Below are 18,322 nucleotides of genomic sequence, written 5' to 3'. Positions count from 1 at the left end.
TGTTTTCCTCAAGGATTGATCAGATTACAGATAGCAGACCACTCTCATTGTGGAGTGGAGTGTGTCGTCTACACTGGGGACCACATTTGGGACGTCAAAAGGCTTCCTCGAGCAGGTCTTTCTCAGACTGATCCCAGCAGAGTTTGGAGTCTTTACAAACGTAGATGAATCTCAGTTAAAACCCCCCCAGAGGCTTTCAGGATTCCCACCAGCTCACTCAATAATGGGAAATGATTTGTTCGAGCCCACTTTACACTCCCAGGAATGAAGGTGCGAACTGGAAGCGCAGCGGGTTCATCAGCTCGTCCTCGTAGGAGGCCGCTTTTAGTTCCTAGTAGAACATTTCACAATGGTTCCAACTGGAGCCCTTTTGGTTAAGAGATTCGTTCTGTGTGTAATGCTTCCACATAGAAGCCTCTCTGGAGACCTAGAAACCCTCCGCCTTCCAAGCTCGGTCACGTAGCTCGTTCCCTTCTCGGCCTGCCAGCCCATTCCCAGCTACACCCAGCGGCAGATGTAGGCGTCAGTTTGATAAACAGCTGTCGGTCCCGCCATTCACGTTTTTTCTGTTTTCTTTTAACGGCATTACATGGATACATCAAAGTCTGATCCCCTCAAATCGATCTGCTGATCTGCTGAACAAGTGTGTGTCGGAGTAACTTGGGAGTTTGCCCGTGTTGCGCTTTTCATTTGGTTCCTTCACTGTAATCAGCATATTAGGACAAGGGACAAACTTAGTTCAGTTATCTCATGTTTCCACCACCTTGCTGATCCTGATTGTTGTGTTCATGTGGGGTGGGTGGGTCACGAGAGACAGACAGGCAGACAAAATGGAGAGAAATGTTGAGCAGGTGCTCAGAGGAAGGCCACAGAGGTCCAAGGGGGACTGAAAATAGTTGGCTATTCTTGAATGTCTAAAATAACCAAGGGCAAACTTTTTACATGAGCGTGAGGATTTGCACGACCGTGTCGGCATGTGCTCGACCTCAGCGGCCCCTTTTCATGATAGACAATATTTTGCGGTGGTGTGGCGGATAAACACGACGAAATACCCGGCCGGGTGGGGGGGCCGGCGGGGAGGGGAAGGGGGACAGGGGGTAGTAGCTTTAGTCCCCTAGAAGGTTTTGCTGTATCAGATGTTGCACCTCTACAGTTATTTAAATGCTATAGTAACTGATTGTACTCCAGTTAAAATTTAAAAATGAAAAAGTTGATACAGTAAAATACATTGTTATGAATTAGCCGTCCACTTTCACCGGTTGCATCATCGAAGACCCAATGTGCACATAATGGCATCGGTGGTCAAATTTCAACTATTCAATACTTGTATGTATTGTTCATACGACTTAGCGGCCTATCTGAAAACAAAAATCCTACCGCCGCCGAGGACAGATGACATATTTAGAGGTTGTGAAGAAAAGGGGGGGAGCCGGCGCTGCCAGTGGACCCTTCACACGGGATGTGTGCAGGTCACGGGGAGGATTCAGTGGGGGGTTTGCGTGCACAAGTTTGCACTGAGAGCGAGGAGGGATTCTGCCTCCACGTCCAGCAGCTGGCCTTACTTGGTAATGTGGGCTGGGTCTCAACCAGAGGCGCTTTGCCGTGTCTACTCCTACCACTCCTTAGGAAAAATTGGGGAAGTGATAGAAAATAGCAGTGAGTGAGTAACCCAAGAGGGACAATTAGTCATTTTTCCTCTGGAGCAAGGAAAAGACTTGTACGTGTTTTGCGGTCATGTGAAGAGTGAGGGAGCGAGGGAAGGAGTGGCGTGGGGGCCCGGGGGGCCGGGGGGGGGTGATGCTTGAAGAGCTGCTGCAGAGCAGAGTGGCATCAAATCATTTTCTTTTTTTAACGTCTCTGCCGATCCTACATTTCAAGTTTCCAGCCTGACAATGTCAGGAACATGTGGGATATAATGTGGAAGTACTGCATTTCAGTTCGGACGATAAGGTAGGAGGGGGATCCTGAAGCATGATGCTGTACTGCTGTTTTTAATATATTCTGACACCCGTGGAACTAGATGCTGAAAACTACTTCAAGTTAGCCAACGGTGGTTGTATTCATGTGGCGATTAAGGAATGTCAATGTGTGACATCAGGACTTCTCACAGGCATCAGGCGCGTTGCTAAAGCCCAAAAACCACAAATGTATTCAAGCTACAATAATGGAAAATATGGAAAATATTCATATTTTGGGAGCTGGATTTTGAAAATCTTCTGCATTTGATTTCTTACGTTTTGTCCATTATCATACTTGTTAGTATAGTGGACGTTATTGTGCTGCACAGTGGTGTGAGATGGGTGGATGCAGCGATGGTTCCACACAGTCATCTCCGTCTGCACAGACAGGCTAAAATTAGTGGCTAGAGCAGAGTCAGCAGGAGCCAATCAGCATTCATGTGCTCCTCTGGTCTGTAATTCCAGTCTCTGTGGGTCGGACGTGCCCGAGCTTGGAGTTCATGCTTTGATTCAGAAAAGTCTCCTCCCTCTCGGCAAGTCCAGTCTTTTTACTGTTGTGTTCTGGTAACAGCAGTAACTTGTCCATTGGACAGTTTCTTTCCATCTCTTTTCCCACGAAATGCAAGAGTTTTTCCTCTTGGATCCGTTTTGTGGAGAGAGGGGGGGTCAGACAGGAGTTCGAGGTCTAGAATCCAGTGTGGTATCTTTAAATGATCCTTGCCCGTATACTCCGTGTCACCACGCTCACTCAGCCAAAGAAGTTAAAGCGACCATCCCGTCATCGTGCTGTTTTGGCTAAAGCGTCTAATCTGATTGCACCTTTAGGCCCATTTTGTTTTGTCTTGATAAAATAAAATAAATGATTAGATCTCACGAGCTGCCAAAAGTCAGTCCATAACGCTCTCTTATATTTGGTCTTGGGGGTCTTTAGTGTGTTTATACAGCCTGTTTGGGTACCAACCGGCACCATCTCCGTGAGGGATGTCTTTTACCTGCTTCACCAGAGCGCTTTACGTAATCAATTGTTTTGTTCCTCTAAAGACCTCGTGCGTGGAGGTCCTTTTAAAAAAAGCTGATCCTTCTGAAAGCCAGAGGAGCACGGGGCTTTCTTCGATGTAGTCAAAGGGTTAAGGAGTTAAAGCCGCCAGCTGGAGGTGACCCACATGTATTGAGAGAGGAAGTAAGTCGTGTGGTGCACCGTGGTCAGATCCGTTTCCTGGATGTCATCTCTGCACTGCGGGATCTCCCTCCGTTTCTTCTAAGCACCGCGGCGAGCCAGACGTCTGGTAAGTGTGGGTCTGATTCACCGGTATTAGTCCTTTACTGGCATGCGCTCTTCAAACACGGGGCCTACTATACTTTTATGGCTTTGCTGATAAAACCACAACCGGTCCGCTCTCAGGCTCCAGTCTTGACTGACCCGTCAGTGAACGTGGCGTCTGTGAGGCTGTTTTATAACCTCAGTAATTTCACTCTTCTGGTCTTTGGTACGTGTGGTTTTCTTTTGGGGCTGGTTAGGTTTGTCCGATCCGGTCCTGTTGTATCCGGTTTCTGCAACGTCGGGAGATTAAGCCGTAACGTTTACAGTTTTGACAGGAACATCATCTCCGGTTATTGCCTGGATGGAATTGTGATGGATTTAAACCGCCATAACCATGCATACACGTTGCCACGTCTCATTTAATTGCTTTCAGGCGCTATAATTGGCCCGGGTCCCCGCGTCACCCGTGACCCGTGGCTCGGTCAATAATGGCACCGGATGGTGACTGGGGCGGTCAGGGACGCAGCCGCCACCTGGGGTACTCGTTTATCTTTCCCGCATTTCAATGAGGTCGAGCTCATCCAACATTAATGGCCACAGGGGCCCCGGGCCGCAGATCCGTCCGTCTCAGCCAGCTATAGGCTGTGACCTGGGCCGTCAATGGTCCGGGGGGGTGGGAGAGGGGCACCTGAGGGGGGGGGGTACCCTCGACCCTGCCCCGGCTGCCTCCGACAACAGCAATGTGCCACCTGCTAAAGGCTCTCTGACGGATTACAGACTCAGCCCTGCAAAGTCCCGCAAACCACTTAACACTCCATCAGCCACATTGGCCGTGACCTTTCTCTCCCTAGTGCTTCCTCCAGTTTGGCATCACAAAGTCAATTGTTTTCTCCTCAGATGAAGAGTTCCGCCTCCACCGTTGTAAATTCAGAAAGGATTGCCGTGTTCCACCTAACAGCTGGAGGTGGAGCTCACCAGATTGTGTTGGTGTGCGCGCACAGCCAACCCCATAACAGAACATGCGTGGATGTCCACAGAGATGCAGTGTGTCTCATTAGAACAGAGAGTCCCCGCCAGCCAAACATCTGGCTGCACACGTGTGTGCGTCTTCAAATCGCTGGTGTTTGAGTCAAATTCTTTGCCCCTAACCACGGCACAGGCAGGCCAAGGTTCAGGAGAGGAAACTTGTGATTTAAGATGATTTATGAAAATCGAAACGGCATTTTGTATCATTTGTAATAGTTCTTTGAAGCCACAAGGAACGGCATCCAAAAGGCTTTCAGCAACTTTATCCAAAGCAAACACATAAAGGTTTACGACACCTGACACAACATGGTGAAATGAATTAATTGGAATACAAATAAATGGAAATAAAAATACAAACTATTTGCCACCCCAAAACCAGCTGTGTCAATAGCAAACGTTCATGATGGGAAGCGCCATGGCCGATCAATGGGGGGCTAATAGCTCCTGGATCACCTACGCCCTTTGGCTAAGCATTCTGGGAAAGTTTCCATCACTGGCAGTATTTAATCCGGGACCTGCAGTTATTCCCAGTAGATAAACATGACTGCTGGGGGCCAGGCATGTTGGTAATGATTTTCTATTTTCATTTTTAACAAAGATTGACCAGCTGCTGCGATGTGTGTTTGATCCGGTGTTTGTAGAATACTAAAAGCTTTCGGTTTCGTTTAACTAATGTAAAACTTGAATATTCATACTCAGAAATCAGCATGATCGTTCTTCATTTCTTGACTGCACAAAAATTGCCTGCAAGTGATTTAGGAACCAGCCTCCAACCCCTTTCAGCTTTAATCCGCCTCCCCTCTCCCTTCCCTCCCCCTTTTCCTCCGGTTGTATTATTCATGGCTAAAGTCTAGAATCAATTAGTGCGAGAGAAGGACCCAATCAATTCCTGCCTATTTGCAATTCCTCCCCGTTAAACACATTCTTTTATTACCAATGTCATAATGAATGCGTGAGGCAATGAGAGGGGAGGAGGGAGGGGATTAAGGGTGTGTGCAGGGGATGTGTGTGTGTGTGTGTGTGTGTGTGTGTGTGTTGCTTTTCATGTATTTGCTACCTGCTGTTACCGTGGCAGTACGCACACAGTCACTCATCATATGTTTAATGGACCGTACTCACGCAAATATTGTACATTAGAGGGGGGGGCTTGGCTGTCATGCTCAGTGAATAAGTTGGTGTGAAAACATGACGTGAGATGTGGCCACAATTAAAAGAACACAACTGGCTGTGAAGCGGTTGCGGCGTCGCCGTTATGTCAAGGACGCCAATGTATTGTTTTGCAGAGGATCTGTGATGTTTTCATACTTTGTTGATTGGAATGAATCCAGCGTTGAGGAAGCTTTGGTTTCGTTTTGTCCTCCTTGCCAGCGAGAGACTGGTTTTGGGAGGGGGGAGGGGGGGGGGGGGTGGCGGCACTTAGCTTCAGTTAGCAACTCGATCAAAATCAGCTGGCCCACAAAACAACAGTAAACGGTCAACGTACTCTCCCGAAGAGTTACCCTCTACTCTTTACAGGAATCTCCCACAATCTGGCTAAAACAAAATGGTTAACTGCTGTGTGTTCTGGTGTGTGTGTGTGTGTGTGTGTGTGTGTGTGTGTGTGTGTCGCAGTGGGTGTGCCTGGTGATTCCTGGACAGTGCCGCTGCACTCAGTGGTTCCCACACACCAATCCGTCTTCCTCCGGCCCAAATGAAAATTCCTTTTAACGTCTGATTAGGCTTTAATGTCCCCGCGTGGACGTGGCCTGCAGACGGCCTGCAGACAGGCTGCAGACAGGCTGCAAACGGCCTGCAGACAGGCTGCAGTAGAGCTGAGTGATGGCGTCACGGAACCTCGGCGCCGGAGGTCCGCGATGTTTGCTTCTGCATGTCCATGAGGGCCGTGTCGCGCGCGCATCTCTCTCGTCCCATTTTCGCTACATCTGTTTGATGGAGTGTGCAGTTCATGTCATCATGTCTGATGACATGCGAGCCGCGGCCCATTAGGGATGCGTTGCAAATCAGCCTCGCAGCCGAAATGATGATGGGCGTCGGGGACATCAGCACGGCGGCCATTTTCCAGAGTGATATCTGTTGTTTTTTGTTTTTCTTTAGCTTTATCTCAATATAACGCCACCCTCTCTCTCTCTCTCTCTCTCTCTCTCTCTCCCCCCCCCCCCCCCAGGCTTGAAAACAATTCCTCAAAGAGCCGCTAACAATCAGGTTGTTGTGTTTCCCCGTTAAGCTGGCGGCTTTCATCTGATCCCCTCCATCAAGTCGCGGCGATGAGCGTTGCTCTCTGCAGTGTATCACTGGCAGCCGCCTTTGAAGTGAGACGTTCCCGTCCAAACCATTATTTCACCGTGTTCTTACCTCTGCAGTTTTGCTTCCGTTTTGACAAGAAATTTATCAGAAATTGGAATGAGTGACTAATGCCTCTAAACAGTACTTTTTTTTTGTCAAACGGTCCAAATCGATTTGTGTTCTTTGTTGGCCATGCGGCGACGTCGCACATATCCGTCTGCAAGCATGTGGTTGTGTGGAGGCCTAAATGAAGCCACATCGAGCTTTAACTCCAGAGCGTCTGCTAGACTGTTGAGGGACACCCTGCTGCGACATGTGCTGCGTGATGTCAACACCATCTGCTATTGTCGGTTACGGTTGGTTCTGTGTGTCGCGAAGCGGAGATGGCGTCCATCAGGCGGCACAGAAAGCTGGCGGGCGAGTAGCTAACGGTAGCGGTGCACCTTCATGCCAGCCCAAAAATGCTTTCATTAAGTTACACTGACCTGAAACCAGGAACTCCGCCCTTGGGAGGCCGAGCAGCCGTCCCCTGAGTTTTTTGGGCACGGCCACGATCCCCCCCGAGCTGCTTCACTCGCCCAACGAGAACCGCTGTTTCAATTAGCCGATGCGCTGGCCCTCGCGGAGGAAGGGGAGACGTCGTTACGCGCCACATCTGGACACCTGTGTGTGGTGACAGGCTGTCGGGAGGACGAGCCGCTCCCCGGCGCTCTCGCTCAGTGGCGTCGGAGGACGACGGTGCCGCCCGGCGCGGCGTCAGAAGTAGTGCCAGCACAACGCCGGGCCTTCCGGGCGGCTCTAATGAGCTCCCCCGAGTGGTTAGCCGGGCTCGTGGAGATGGTGGAGATGCCCCCCCCCCCCCCCCACACTCTGGGTTCTAATTGGTGGGAGACGGAAAGGGAAGGCTTCGGAATCGCTAAAGACAACGCTTTGGTCGAAAGAGAGCAGAAGAAGGAGGAGGAAAGAAACTGTTTTCTCCTCATCTGAATGCAAAGCCTCTTCACCCCAATTATAATTCCTGGCGCAGTCGCGAGGATTACATCAGCCAATATGTCCTGAGCCTGAGGGGAAGGGCATGTGGAGTGAGAGGAGGCAGGTGTTCTTCTTTGGAACGTGGGGGAGTCAAAAGTGCCAAATTCCTGCTGGTTCTGCTCACCTAGCTCTGGTCATCTTCATGCCCGTTGGCGCTGAAGATTGGAGGATTGGCGCCCTCTACTGATCAGTCTTTGCAGCCAGATAACACATGATTTCAGCTGGTTATTCCCTTTTTACATCATTTATTTGTGTGTTAAGTGATTTATTTTTGATATTCTATAATCATTTTATCTCTATTCTATACATTGAAAGTCATAATATACATTAGAAGGATTACGTATGTTTGTAGACCAACGCGGCTGAATGTTAATGCGATTTTTTTTCATTGATTTTTCGACTATTACAGAAAATAAACAAAAGGCAATCTTCACAAACGAATCAACACCACTTTGTGAATTTTGAAGCGTGATTGCAATCAGCAAAGTAAAAAGCTAACGTTGTTGCTGGAGGGGAAGTGCTCCACGGTCACATGACTTCACTCCACGGTAAAGATGAGGGAGGACAAGTGATCCAGGGAGGAGGTTTTGTCCTCTCATTTAAACACTTCTTTGCAATCGCCGTTTTTAAGTAGAAGGTTCAAAATTCCCCCCCAATTGCTAAATCTTAAAATCTCTTCAAACACATAAAAAATGGGTTTTCGGACTCATTTCCGCGGCACTCAGTGCTTTGCCAAACTGGAGTGATGATAATGACTCTTGAGCAATGAGCAAATAACCCATAAAGAGGAAAACTCAGTGTTCATCTGTAAAGCAAACGGTACTTGCAGCGTGCTTTTATTCTTTATCCCCTCTTTAAAATGTCTCCTCTGAAAGTCAAACCACAACTTTTCTCTGTCTTGGTCCGTGTGCGTCTGCCGGGCATCACCCGCGTCATGTGGCGAGGTGTGCAGCCGTGCAGCCGACGCCTGCCATGTACCAAGCTGTCCCGCTTCCAGAGGCTTATGTGGGAAAAGCAAGCCGCTTCATCCTCATTAGCATCATTGGGTTGTGTGACGCGCCTCCAGCTACTGCGTTTGTCCCCGTGTCCCGCCCTCCTTTCCCCCCCCGTGCCTCTGTCCTCCTTCTGCCCTGCCTGAGATTTTCATTGAATTCCAGAGGGGGGAGACACTCGGCGGTGTAGGACATGTATCTCTGGAGGCCTGCGGAGGCTGATGACTGTAAACTGGATACGTCACTGTCATGGCTACTCGGCGGGGGGGGGTAACACATAAGACCACTCGCGTTCTCTATCTTTCTGGATTCGTTCCCTCATTTAACATTGTAAACACCGGTTTGTGGTCTCCGTCTCTAGTTCTCAAAGTCTTCTTCAATACACCATGATGTCCGTTTAGTACATTATGGTCCTTTTAGATGAATGCAACCGCTTCAGACCGGTAAGGGCCCGCGGTTGCCATTGGCAACTATATCCTGCCCTTTGGTGGCCATCAGACTGGTCTACAATGAACAAGCTTATGTTGGTGTCGTCGTAATGAGTAAGTTCTAGATTAATTTGGGATGGTTCTGTGAGCAGCTACTCGGCTATTTGACCAACGTTTAATATAGAATCTACGTTACCTAAAAAAGGTTGTTTGTTGTCAGTAAACAACAATAATAATATCTTAATTCCTCATAATATAACGGATAAATTTGGCCGCCAAAATATTTTGTTTGGAGAGCTGATGCCTTGTTGTCGAAGTTTATTAAAACCTGCATTTGCAGGGTTTCTGCCTCCCCGCGAAAAGGGACGTGTCCCGGACCCCCTCACATCGCTCTGATTATCGACTGACCATCCGAGGTGTCGAGCCGTGAGTCCTCACCAGACTGAAGGCTCACCGTGACCTCCAGTGCTTCAAACCACACCGTTCTTTGCCAAAGTTTGAAGCACAGCACTGAGTTACCGAAAGTCATCTTTAAACCAATATGACTTCAACCTCTTCTCGGGCAAAAACTGTGATAAGTTCATTTATTTCTTTTAAACATAGTAAATAAAAAAAACACATTTTCTTGTTGACCACAGCGCCATTCACTTAAATGATTATCTGCCTTGATTCGAGGCATCACTTGCATGCATGCCGCCACTTTGTGTGCGCTGATCCAGAAAAGCGGCACGTGGACCAGCAAAGGACGCTTTAAACCGGCGTTGTTTTTAGAGCCATTCAGCTAAACGGCGAAGCCACCTGTCAGGAGGAGCCATTAGTGGGAAATCCCATTACAGGTAATCCTATCGCCCCCCCCCCCTCCTCTCTCTCGCTCTCTCTCTATTTTTTCTCTACCTCCCTCTCCGCTCGTCCCTCTTGGCACCGGCCGACAGTTGTGCTGCCACATCAGTCGGCGTGGCGTCCCGGCGTGTGCGTGCCGGGGTTAGAAGGGGGCCCCGGGGCCGCGGCGAGCTTCCTCCCACGCGGATAGAGAGGCTCAATCGGGATACTAATGCCGCACCGCACCAGCTGCCGCTTACGGCCGCCGCAGTAAGTCTTATCCTCTGAGGCGCTGCTCCGCCGGCCCCGAGGCTGCTCGGTGCGTGTGTGTGTTTGTGTGTGTGTGTGTGTGCGTTTGGATGGTTCAACCCCCCCCCCCCCGTAGTCCGAAGCAGGGGAGCATCAGCAGCAGGATTTGAGCGTTTCAGCAGTGTTGTTGTTGTTGTTGTTGTGGGTCTCAGCCGGTTATTGGCGGTATCACCTCGGTACTTGGCGCCAAGCCTTTACACCACAGAGCGAAGAACTCAGGGTCCCAAACATCTCAATAACAATAGCTAAGTCAAGCTACGGCCCAGAGGTTGTACCAACATCTGTATGGAGTCAATAACTGACCGTCATCTCAATAATATCTCAACAATCTTTAGTGTCGGTTTTCAAATTGGACCGAATGAACTATAGATTATGCAAAATGAACAATTAACAATTTACACCAATCGATTAATATATATTTTTTAATTTGTGTGCAAGAACTACTTCGTGCTTACTTCCTTAACATTTTTTGGCCAGTGAATGAATATGCTGGACATGTGACATTTGAGTCTTGTGACTCACATGAGCCGTACATGTTTTGCACTGATTTGGATTGTTGTTTAAAGGCTTTGCTTAAGCTGTACGCATTTGTCTTAATGTAGGAGGCCTTGTGAAGTCACTTCTGTGACTCGAGTTCTTCTCTTGTATCGATGGAGATATGAGCCCAAATGTTTTCCTTCTTAATATTTGATCAATCAAAGGTCCAGATCTGGAGCCTATCGGTGACCTGGCCATTGGCTGCATGTCAACGGGAGCTTCGAGTTCGGCATGTTGACCGACCTGGTGGGTTTTGGCGGGAGGAGGAGTGACGTATGGATACGGTGTGCAGCTCTGGTAGCGATCCGTGAACCACAATACAGCCCTGCTGTAATTTGAGCTCTATGCTAATACAAAAGTCCCAACGTCCTCGACAACGTTTCACCGTGTTCAGCATCTCAGTTAAATACGGTGATCCTCTGTGGCGGGAGAGTCCGTGGAATTCATACATTTGAACTTAAACTTGGGCGGTAATAAAGTTACTGTTTGCATTTCTTACGCATGCTAAAATCTGGTGGAATCTTCTGACAACTGCAGAAGAAGAGAAGCGGAAAGACACCTGACTGCACTGGTGCGTGTTTGTCACAGTCAACCCTCATTTTTATTTCCCCGCTTCACCGCTGAACTGAAGTCTGAGCGTTTTCCCCCTCAATCAAACTCAGAGGCACCTCATCTGGTTAGTTACCAACCCCCCCGTGTGGGAACAGCTCGGCCTGTGCAATTAAAGAGAAAAGAAAAGAGCGAGGAGTGCACACTCGGGGGTTTTCAGCACCTCTGGCAGGAACAGACCTCGACCTTGCAACGCTGCCGGTGGATTGAAGGACTCGGTGGGCTCACTGCATCAGGCGAGACGCAACTCTGCCGGCAGGGGAGGGACAGAGGGAGGGAGGGAGGGAGCAGGAGGAGGGGCCGGGGGAGTGACAGAGAGGCTGGAGAGCACGGCAGGCAGATAGAGGGGAAGTTGGCGAGGGCCCACACCGCGTTTCTCTCTCTCTCTCTCTCTCTCTGGAGCCGGAGGTGTGAGGATGGTCGCCGGCGTCGTCTTTGTCCCGGGCTGCTCTGCGCGTCTCTGCGCCGGTAGGGCCGCCGCTTCGCTTCTGTCATGTCCTCTGCCTACGGCTTCTGACGTGTGTGTGTGTGTGTGTGTGTGTGTGTGTGTGTGCGCGTTTGTGTTGTGCTGTGTGGGAACGCGCTCCGTTTACACCCGCCGGGCCCCTGAGAGGAGTGTGACCGAGACGACCGGAGCAGCTGCACCGCCCCCCCCTGCTCCCCCCCCCCCCCCCCCCATCACCTCCCGTCACCACCTCTCTCCTGTTCCATGTCACGGCAGCTGATGTCTCCTCTGAGGACACCCACGGCTGAGGGGACAGCTACTTGTAGAGACTGTCGGTCTGGTCCTTTCCGCCCCCCCAACCTCATTTTCTGTATATTTGTTTTTATTGCTGCGTCCCGGTTCCTTATGCCGAGCAAAGGCCATGTGACCGAGGCCTATTGATCCGCTAAACAGACCCAGGAATCGTTGCATCAGGCCGCTCTCTGTTGACCTCGACAGCGCTGACCCGTCCCGCCGGAAGAAGGGAACGCATTAATGCATTGGCGATGGGTTCGGGGGGGCACCGGATTATGTGCGACTTGTGTGGTGTTTGTGGATAGAATTACATCCACGAGGCCTGTTTTTTTTTTGTTTGTTTTTTCCGGGTTCTTGGTTTGCATCCACGGGGGCGTTTTTTTTTTTTTACGTGGGGGTAGATTATGCAGCATTAAGCCGCTTGGAATCAGATAATTCCACGTTGATGAAATCCTCTGAGGTCACGAAGGAAAATGGGCTGTGCTCTGTTGTTGTTGTTGTTGTTGTTTCGTGCTCAGGATAAGTGAAATGCGGCCCACTGTGAATCGACCTTTTTACGAGGGTTTTACGGGGACCACTGGGTTCTTTTCCAGCAGTGGAATCTGCAGCTTTGCCGCCCTCAGCCAAACGGCCCTCGCGGTTCTTCATCCTGCAGATACATCAGCATGTGTTCAATAAATGATGGGCCCTTCAGAGGAGAGAGAGAGAGAGCGAGAGAGAGAGAGAGAGAGAGAGGGCGCGAGCATCTGATGAGTCATCCGGCGTTGGCTTGAACAGAGGCGGCGAGGCGAAGCCATTTAAAGGACGCTGCGCTCCGGGGATGATAGTTCTCGTTGTGATTCTCTCAGATCGAACCGACGCCCCCGGTCTCGGGCGCTGACTCGGCGGCATTCCTTCGCGTTCGGAGAGAGGTGGATTCTCGCTCGCCGGGGAGACGGAGAGCAAACAACGAAGCCCGGCGGAGGCCTCCGGGTTTCATGTGTAACCTTTGCGGCTGCGCTCGCATTGCACAACACCACCTGCCGCTGTCACTGCAGCGCTACCAACACTTCTTTCCAGTAGCCTCTTGCGGCTCTCCGTGGCTAATGAGAGAGTGGCGCGCGGTTGTTAGCGCCCCGTCACGCCAATTAATCCCCACGTCTTCAGAAAGCAGCTGGACGCTGTGGTGAGTACTTGTGGCAAGTGAAGTCACTATCAGGGGGGGGGTCATAAAATAAGATGTGACAGGGAAAGCTATGGTCTGAAACCTCTGTATGCTGTGCACCAAGTACGCACCAGTTACCAGCACATGTCGTCCGTTGTTTGAACATGTGTCCAACAAACAGACTGGTAAACAATGTCACGTGATTATTTGATGGAAGCAGCTCGTAAGCTGCATTTTAAACTAAGCATGAAGGCAACGACATGCAATATTATCATCGTTTCTTTTACAGGTCGTGGCTGTAGCGAACGTTGGGCTTTACTGAGATCAAGATTGATGCTTCTTTCTATTGATGATATTCAACACGTTTTTCTTGTGTAGTTTGGATCTGCAGAAAGTGTGACAGATTATGAAGATTATTTTATCCTGAGATAAGGGCCGAAAACTCTGATTCACCGCTGTGCTCAGTATGACATTAGAATGCGTTGGACAAACAGGTCCCCACCTCTCCTCTCATCTCCCGAATGTTATACTTTCTTTAACAGACTGTTCTCAAGGAGTGGAAGTTTACTACAGTTCTGACAACTCAACTTTGTCCTTTTAGCCGTTGCCATCTTTATTATAGTTTTTTGCCATCTTAGTTTTTGGATGTCGCCAAATTTGTTTTTGCAACCACAAGCGACACTTTTTTACAAACTAATTACAACCAAACAAGAGCCAAGAGAGGGATCGCGAGAGGGAAATCAAGATGAGACCATGCAGTCATGTTCACAATGTTTACTGACGGAATACATCCAGTGAGAAGTCATTTTCTAACCGACAATCTGACCTATTTTTGCTAGCGGAGGAGTCGCCCCCTAGTGGTCCGTAGGGAGAACGAGGTCCCACCTTTGTTTTCCCTTTTTAGACACAGAGTCTGCCGCCTGGTTCCATTTCATTCCGGGGATAATCTCCTCCCACGGAAAGGAAACAAAGCTGTTCTTGGGTTCACGCGTGACCTCGGGGAAGGGAGAGGAGACGCGGCGGCGATGAGTGATTGATCCACCTGGCGATTATGTTCACGCGATCGGCCCCGTCAGGCTGTTCGGTTGGCAGATATTCAGACGCAACATTCGTCCCCTCAACATTATTTTCTTATAATAATTCCCTGTCTGAGTCGCCGACCACAGTCCCAGTCGTCTCCCTCCGCCGATCTGTGGTCGACAAGTAGTGGAGAGATGGGGGGGGGGGGGTGGGCTCACCTCACCACAGTGGTTGGATGGAAGCCCCATCAAAGGTTGTTTGTGGGAAACAATGACTTGAATGGAGCACCGACATGTTCTTTTGTCCGATATACAGAGTGCATTGTGCCTTTCTATCTAAAACAATTACCAATTGTTCCCATTTTAGGACATCCACATTTCTCCAACCTGGGGGAAATAAGTTTTAGGCAGTCAGCAAAAGTTATTTCCCACGAATGCAAAATTGCTGAGAGTTTTAGTGTTCTTCCTGTACATGAACAAAACCGTGCTGATGCGGTATTTTACAGTTCCTGCTGGGTTACTCGTCACTGATACAAGGGTGAGGCAGGTCAGATGAGGCCCATGCAGTGCATACTTTGTCATCCGTGGGCGTTATTGTCACTCGAAGGCAGCAGAAGCACAAACCGTCCCCTTACTGAAAAGCATCACTGTTTATCATGAGATCATTGTTCCATGGTAGGCTTGGGTCACACCAGAACGTTAGAACACCAACTCATTTGGCGGCTCAGATTCGTTTTTGAGGTTTAACAGTTCCCGACAGCTACAAGAGCAACAGGGTTCCTCTGTGTGGAGGAAGTAGCGGTTTATCAGAGGTCCTATCTGAAGAGGAAGGAGGGCAGGAAAGCGGATGGACGGGGGCAGAAGGAGTTTGCTGTGTTGATATCAAAATGTGCAATAAGCATTTTAGAGGGACACACTTTGGAGCAGACGGATCCCTCTTTAATCCCGTGTGCCAGAATACATTCATGAGGTCATGGTCTCCGTTTGGCTCCTGGACAGCTTTCAGGCCTCCAAACATTAGCTGGAGCAAAAACCCCTAAGAATCGCTGCCGTGATCTCAGTGGAAAAACTGTGTTTCCTGTTATAGATATTTGCAGTATCAGTTTTTTGGGGAGTTTGCTAACCTGGTTTAGAGAGAGACGGTTCACAGGGAACCAATCTAAAACATTCTAAAACATTGATATTGTGCACACTGCATAGATTGTACATCCACTTTAGCTTCATAATTATAACATAAAGCATTATTTATCATGTTTATTTATCAACAGGACAAAAGGTACACTTGTCAGTTGTTGTCGCTGCCCCATAGAGAATACACACATATGTTAATGAAGCATGTGCGTCCGCTGTGCTAATACAACGATGTTGGTCCATATTGACATGAACGTTTGATCATTTGTCTGCTGCACATCTATGATGAATCTCCCGTTGCACCACGTCCCACAGGTGCTCTACTGGATTGCGATGTGGTGACTGGAGGCCATCGGAGGCCATCGACGTCTTTGTCACGTTCTGGAGACCAGTTTGAGACGATGTGACATGGCGCGTTATCCCGCTGGAAGTGACCATCAGAAGATGGTACACACGTGGTCGTAAAGGGATGGAACGTGGTCAGCCACAACCCTGTGCCAAGAAAATATCCCCCACACCAGCATTACACCAGCAGCAGCCAGAACCGGTGATACTAGGCAGGATGGATCCACGCTTCATGTTGTCGACCCGACCACCTCAATGTCGCAGCCGAAAATCGAGACTCATCAGACCAGCCGGCCTTTTTCCAATCTTCTATTGTCCCATTTCGCTGAGCCTGTGTGACCCGTAGTCTCCGTTTCCTGTTGTTCGCCGACAGGAGTGGAACCCGGCGTGGGCTCCTGCTGCTGTAGCCCGTCTTCTTCAAGGTTCCCCCTTCAGAGATGCTATTCTGCATTCCGTGGCTGTGTTTATTTGAGTTACTGTTGCCTTTCTATCATCTCCAGCCAGTCTGCCCGTTCTCCTCTGACCTCTCACATCAACGAGGCATTTCGCTCCACATGAAATCTATCCAGCTTCTTATATGCCGGAGAATAGCCCCACTCCCTGGTATTCCCATGCAGGTCAATCGTAGACTCCCCATCTCCATGGAACTTCTCATTAAAGCAGCAGCTTCTTGCTTCGCCAAGAATTTCTCTTGTTTACATGGTGTGTCTCCAAATCCTCTAGAAGGCTGTTAATAACCAGGCGGCGACCCGTATCCCCTACGCTCCCTAAGTATTTGTAATTCGATTCAAAAATATAAAACCCCGTTCAGCCTCTCAGGCCAACTGCCTCATAAACACTGCGCCATGTTTGCTTGGACTATAACTCAGTATCCGTGTCTCACGCTGAAACGGCGGCCCTAATTCTTTAAGGACTGGGTGTACCTGATGGGAAGGGGGGGGAAGGTTGTGGGTGCCCCGTTCTGTATTTTCACAAGTGGTGTGTGATGTGATGGCGCGTGTTATTTAAAATCGAAAGGAGAAGTATTCGCCGTCAAAGTGTTGTGACGAGTGTGAGCGATTTACTGGAAATAACGCAGCGCGCAGCTTCACGCGGGTGACAGAAATAATCAGCCCGGGTAATCAAGTGTGTCCGCCCGGCTGCCGCCACTCCCTTTTCCTTCTGACAGCCGCCGCGCGACCTGTCTCCCGTTTCAGCCTCAACAGAGGGGAGGAGAGGGGAGGGCGAGGGGGGGGGGGCGGGCGACGCGCAGGAGAGAGAAAAGGCGACTTTTTTATTTATTACAGACGCCAAAATCAACAGCGAGAGCACACAGAGGTGCTGCCTGTGCTCCGCTGGCCTCGGCGGGTGTGTTCCACACCACAAGGAAAAAATAAAAAGGCTTGAGGCCGGAAGAGCCCAGCAGGGCGGGGCCCTTCGACGGGCCAACCAGAACCAGATCCACCAAAAGGGAGGAATTGTGCCGGTCACTGCCTGTTTGTTGACATCTTTCTGGGACTGAAAGGGGCCAGCTGTAGCCGGGTGGCCGGGACTCTGCTGTAGTAAACCTGAGCCTGTGCACGTTGAAGGTAGGTCCATGTCCGCTACCTTACTGGGGGGATGGTACCTTTTTTCAGGACTCTGTGATGCACTTTCCTTTCAGTTGTTTGACGTTTCCTTTTGGGTTTGTCCTGTTCCCGCTCCTTCTCCTTCGACATAATGGTTCCTCTCCTGCTCGGCTTAGGCCAGATGGTGGTTCAGCTCCTTCGCTTGCGGTGGATAGTATTTTCGGTCCTGTGCTCCGGGGCGGATGATGAACAGCTGCTCCTCCTGTGCGCCGCGGCTCCTTTTTTCCTCGCCTGAGTAAAACGCCCTTGAAAGCAGCAGCCCCGTAGCCTCCGATGGCCGCTCATCACACACTGCCATCGTCTTGGCCAGTACGGTTAACCCATAGGTCACTGTGTCCGCAGCACGGCCTGTTGAGTTCCAGTGATGAGCAAGTTATGGTTGAAGGAAATGGACATGGGACGGGGGCCGCGTCCTGCAGCAGATTCAGCCTCCCTCCACGTCTCACTTCTTCCCCTGTTTACCTGGTCAGTACATCATAGAATAAGATACTAAATGCTGCTGCCTGGGCTGTTCTCATAGAGCATCCATAGCTTCAGTACCTTTGCAAACTGTTTAATTCAATATTGTCTCACATTCAGCGTTTCCATCAGATGGTTTTGCAAACTGGAATCGCACCTTAACAGGGTGAACATGTGCAGCTGCAGGAAGAAGCAGCAGCACGGGTGGAACAGAGGGACTCAGTTTGTGCAGAAGGCTGTGGAAAGTTGAGCGGGAGGGAAAAGCTGGCAGTTCTCCACTGCCGCCTGGAATTAAAGCCCATTTTGCGTAAACATTGTGACGCACCTACAAACGTTCTCACACGCGGAGCCGTTGTGTGTGTGTGTGTGTGTGTGTGTGTGTGTAGGTGGGCGCTACTCCAGACGCCACACAGCCGTGGACCCTCAATGAGAAGCAGGGAGAATGAAAAGCTCACATCACATTCATAAGATGGAATGCTGCTCAACAAACACTCACCCTTTCTGTTCCTCTGCAGTTTAAGATGTTCCACTCGAGTTGTACGCTGAGGATTTGGCTTTGCATTACTCAACTCATTACTTAACACCTCAGCACAAAGTCCTTTGACTTGTTTGTTCTGGAGCTTT

At 49.8% G+C, this 18,322-nt stretch overlaps 1 protein-coding gene across 15 annotated transcripts in view; it reads left to right on the top strand.

Annotated features, from left to right (window-relative positions):
* Nucleotides 1-18,322, top strand: part of iqsec1b (IQ motif and Sec7 domain ArfGEF 1b) — a 118,852-nt gene that overhangs the window by 76,691 nt on the left and 23,839 nt on the right. For 2 of the 15 annotated variants that reach the window (XM_078092504.1, XM_078092499.1), the window contains exon 1: nt 11,563-11,722. The exons of 8 other annotated variants lie outside the window; for them this stretch is intronic. Coding sequence is in view for 3 of the 7 variants with exons in the window: in XM_078092495.1 (XP_077948621.1) it covers nt 17,604-17,704 (101 nt within the window). In the remaining 4 variants the exon portion in view is untranslated. Of the gene's footprint in view, nt 1-1,623; nt 1,951-2,542; nt 3,245-9,948; nt 10,070-11,562; nt 11,723-16,916; nt 17,201-17,581; nt 17,705-18,322 lie in introns of those variants that run through there. 5 more of the 15 variants (XM_078092495.1, XM_078092498.1, XM_078092502.1 and 2 more) reach the window with 5 other exon arrangements.

Source organism: Gasterosteus aculeatus, chromosome 17 (genome assembly GCF_964276395.1).
Source record: "Gasterosteus aculeatus chromosome 17, fGasAcu3.hap1.1, whole genome shotgun sequence".
NCBI lineage: Eukaryota > Metazoa > Chordata > Actinopteri > Perciformes > Gasterosteidae > Gasterosteus > Gasterosteus aculeatus.
Note: the sequence above shows the minus strand (reverse complement) of the source record. Positions and strands in the feature narration are given on the sequence as shown.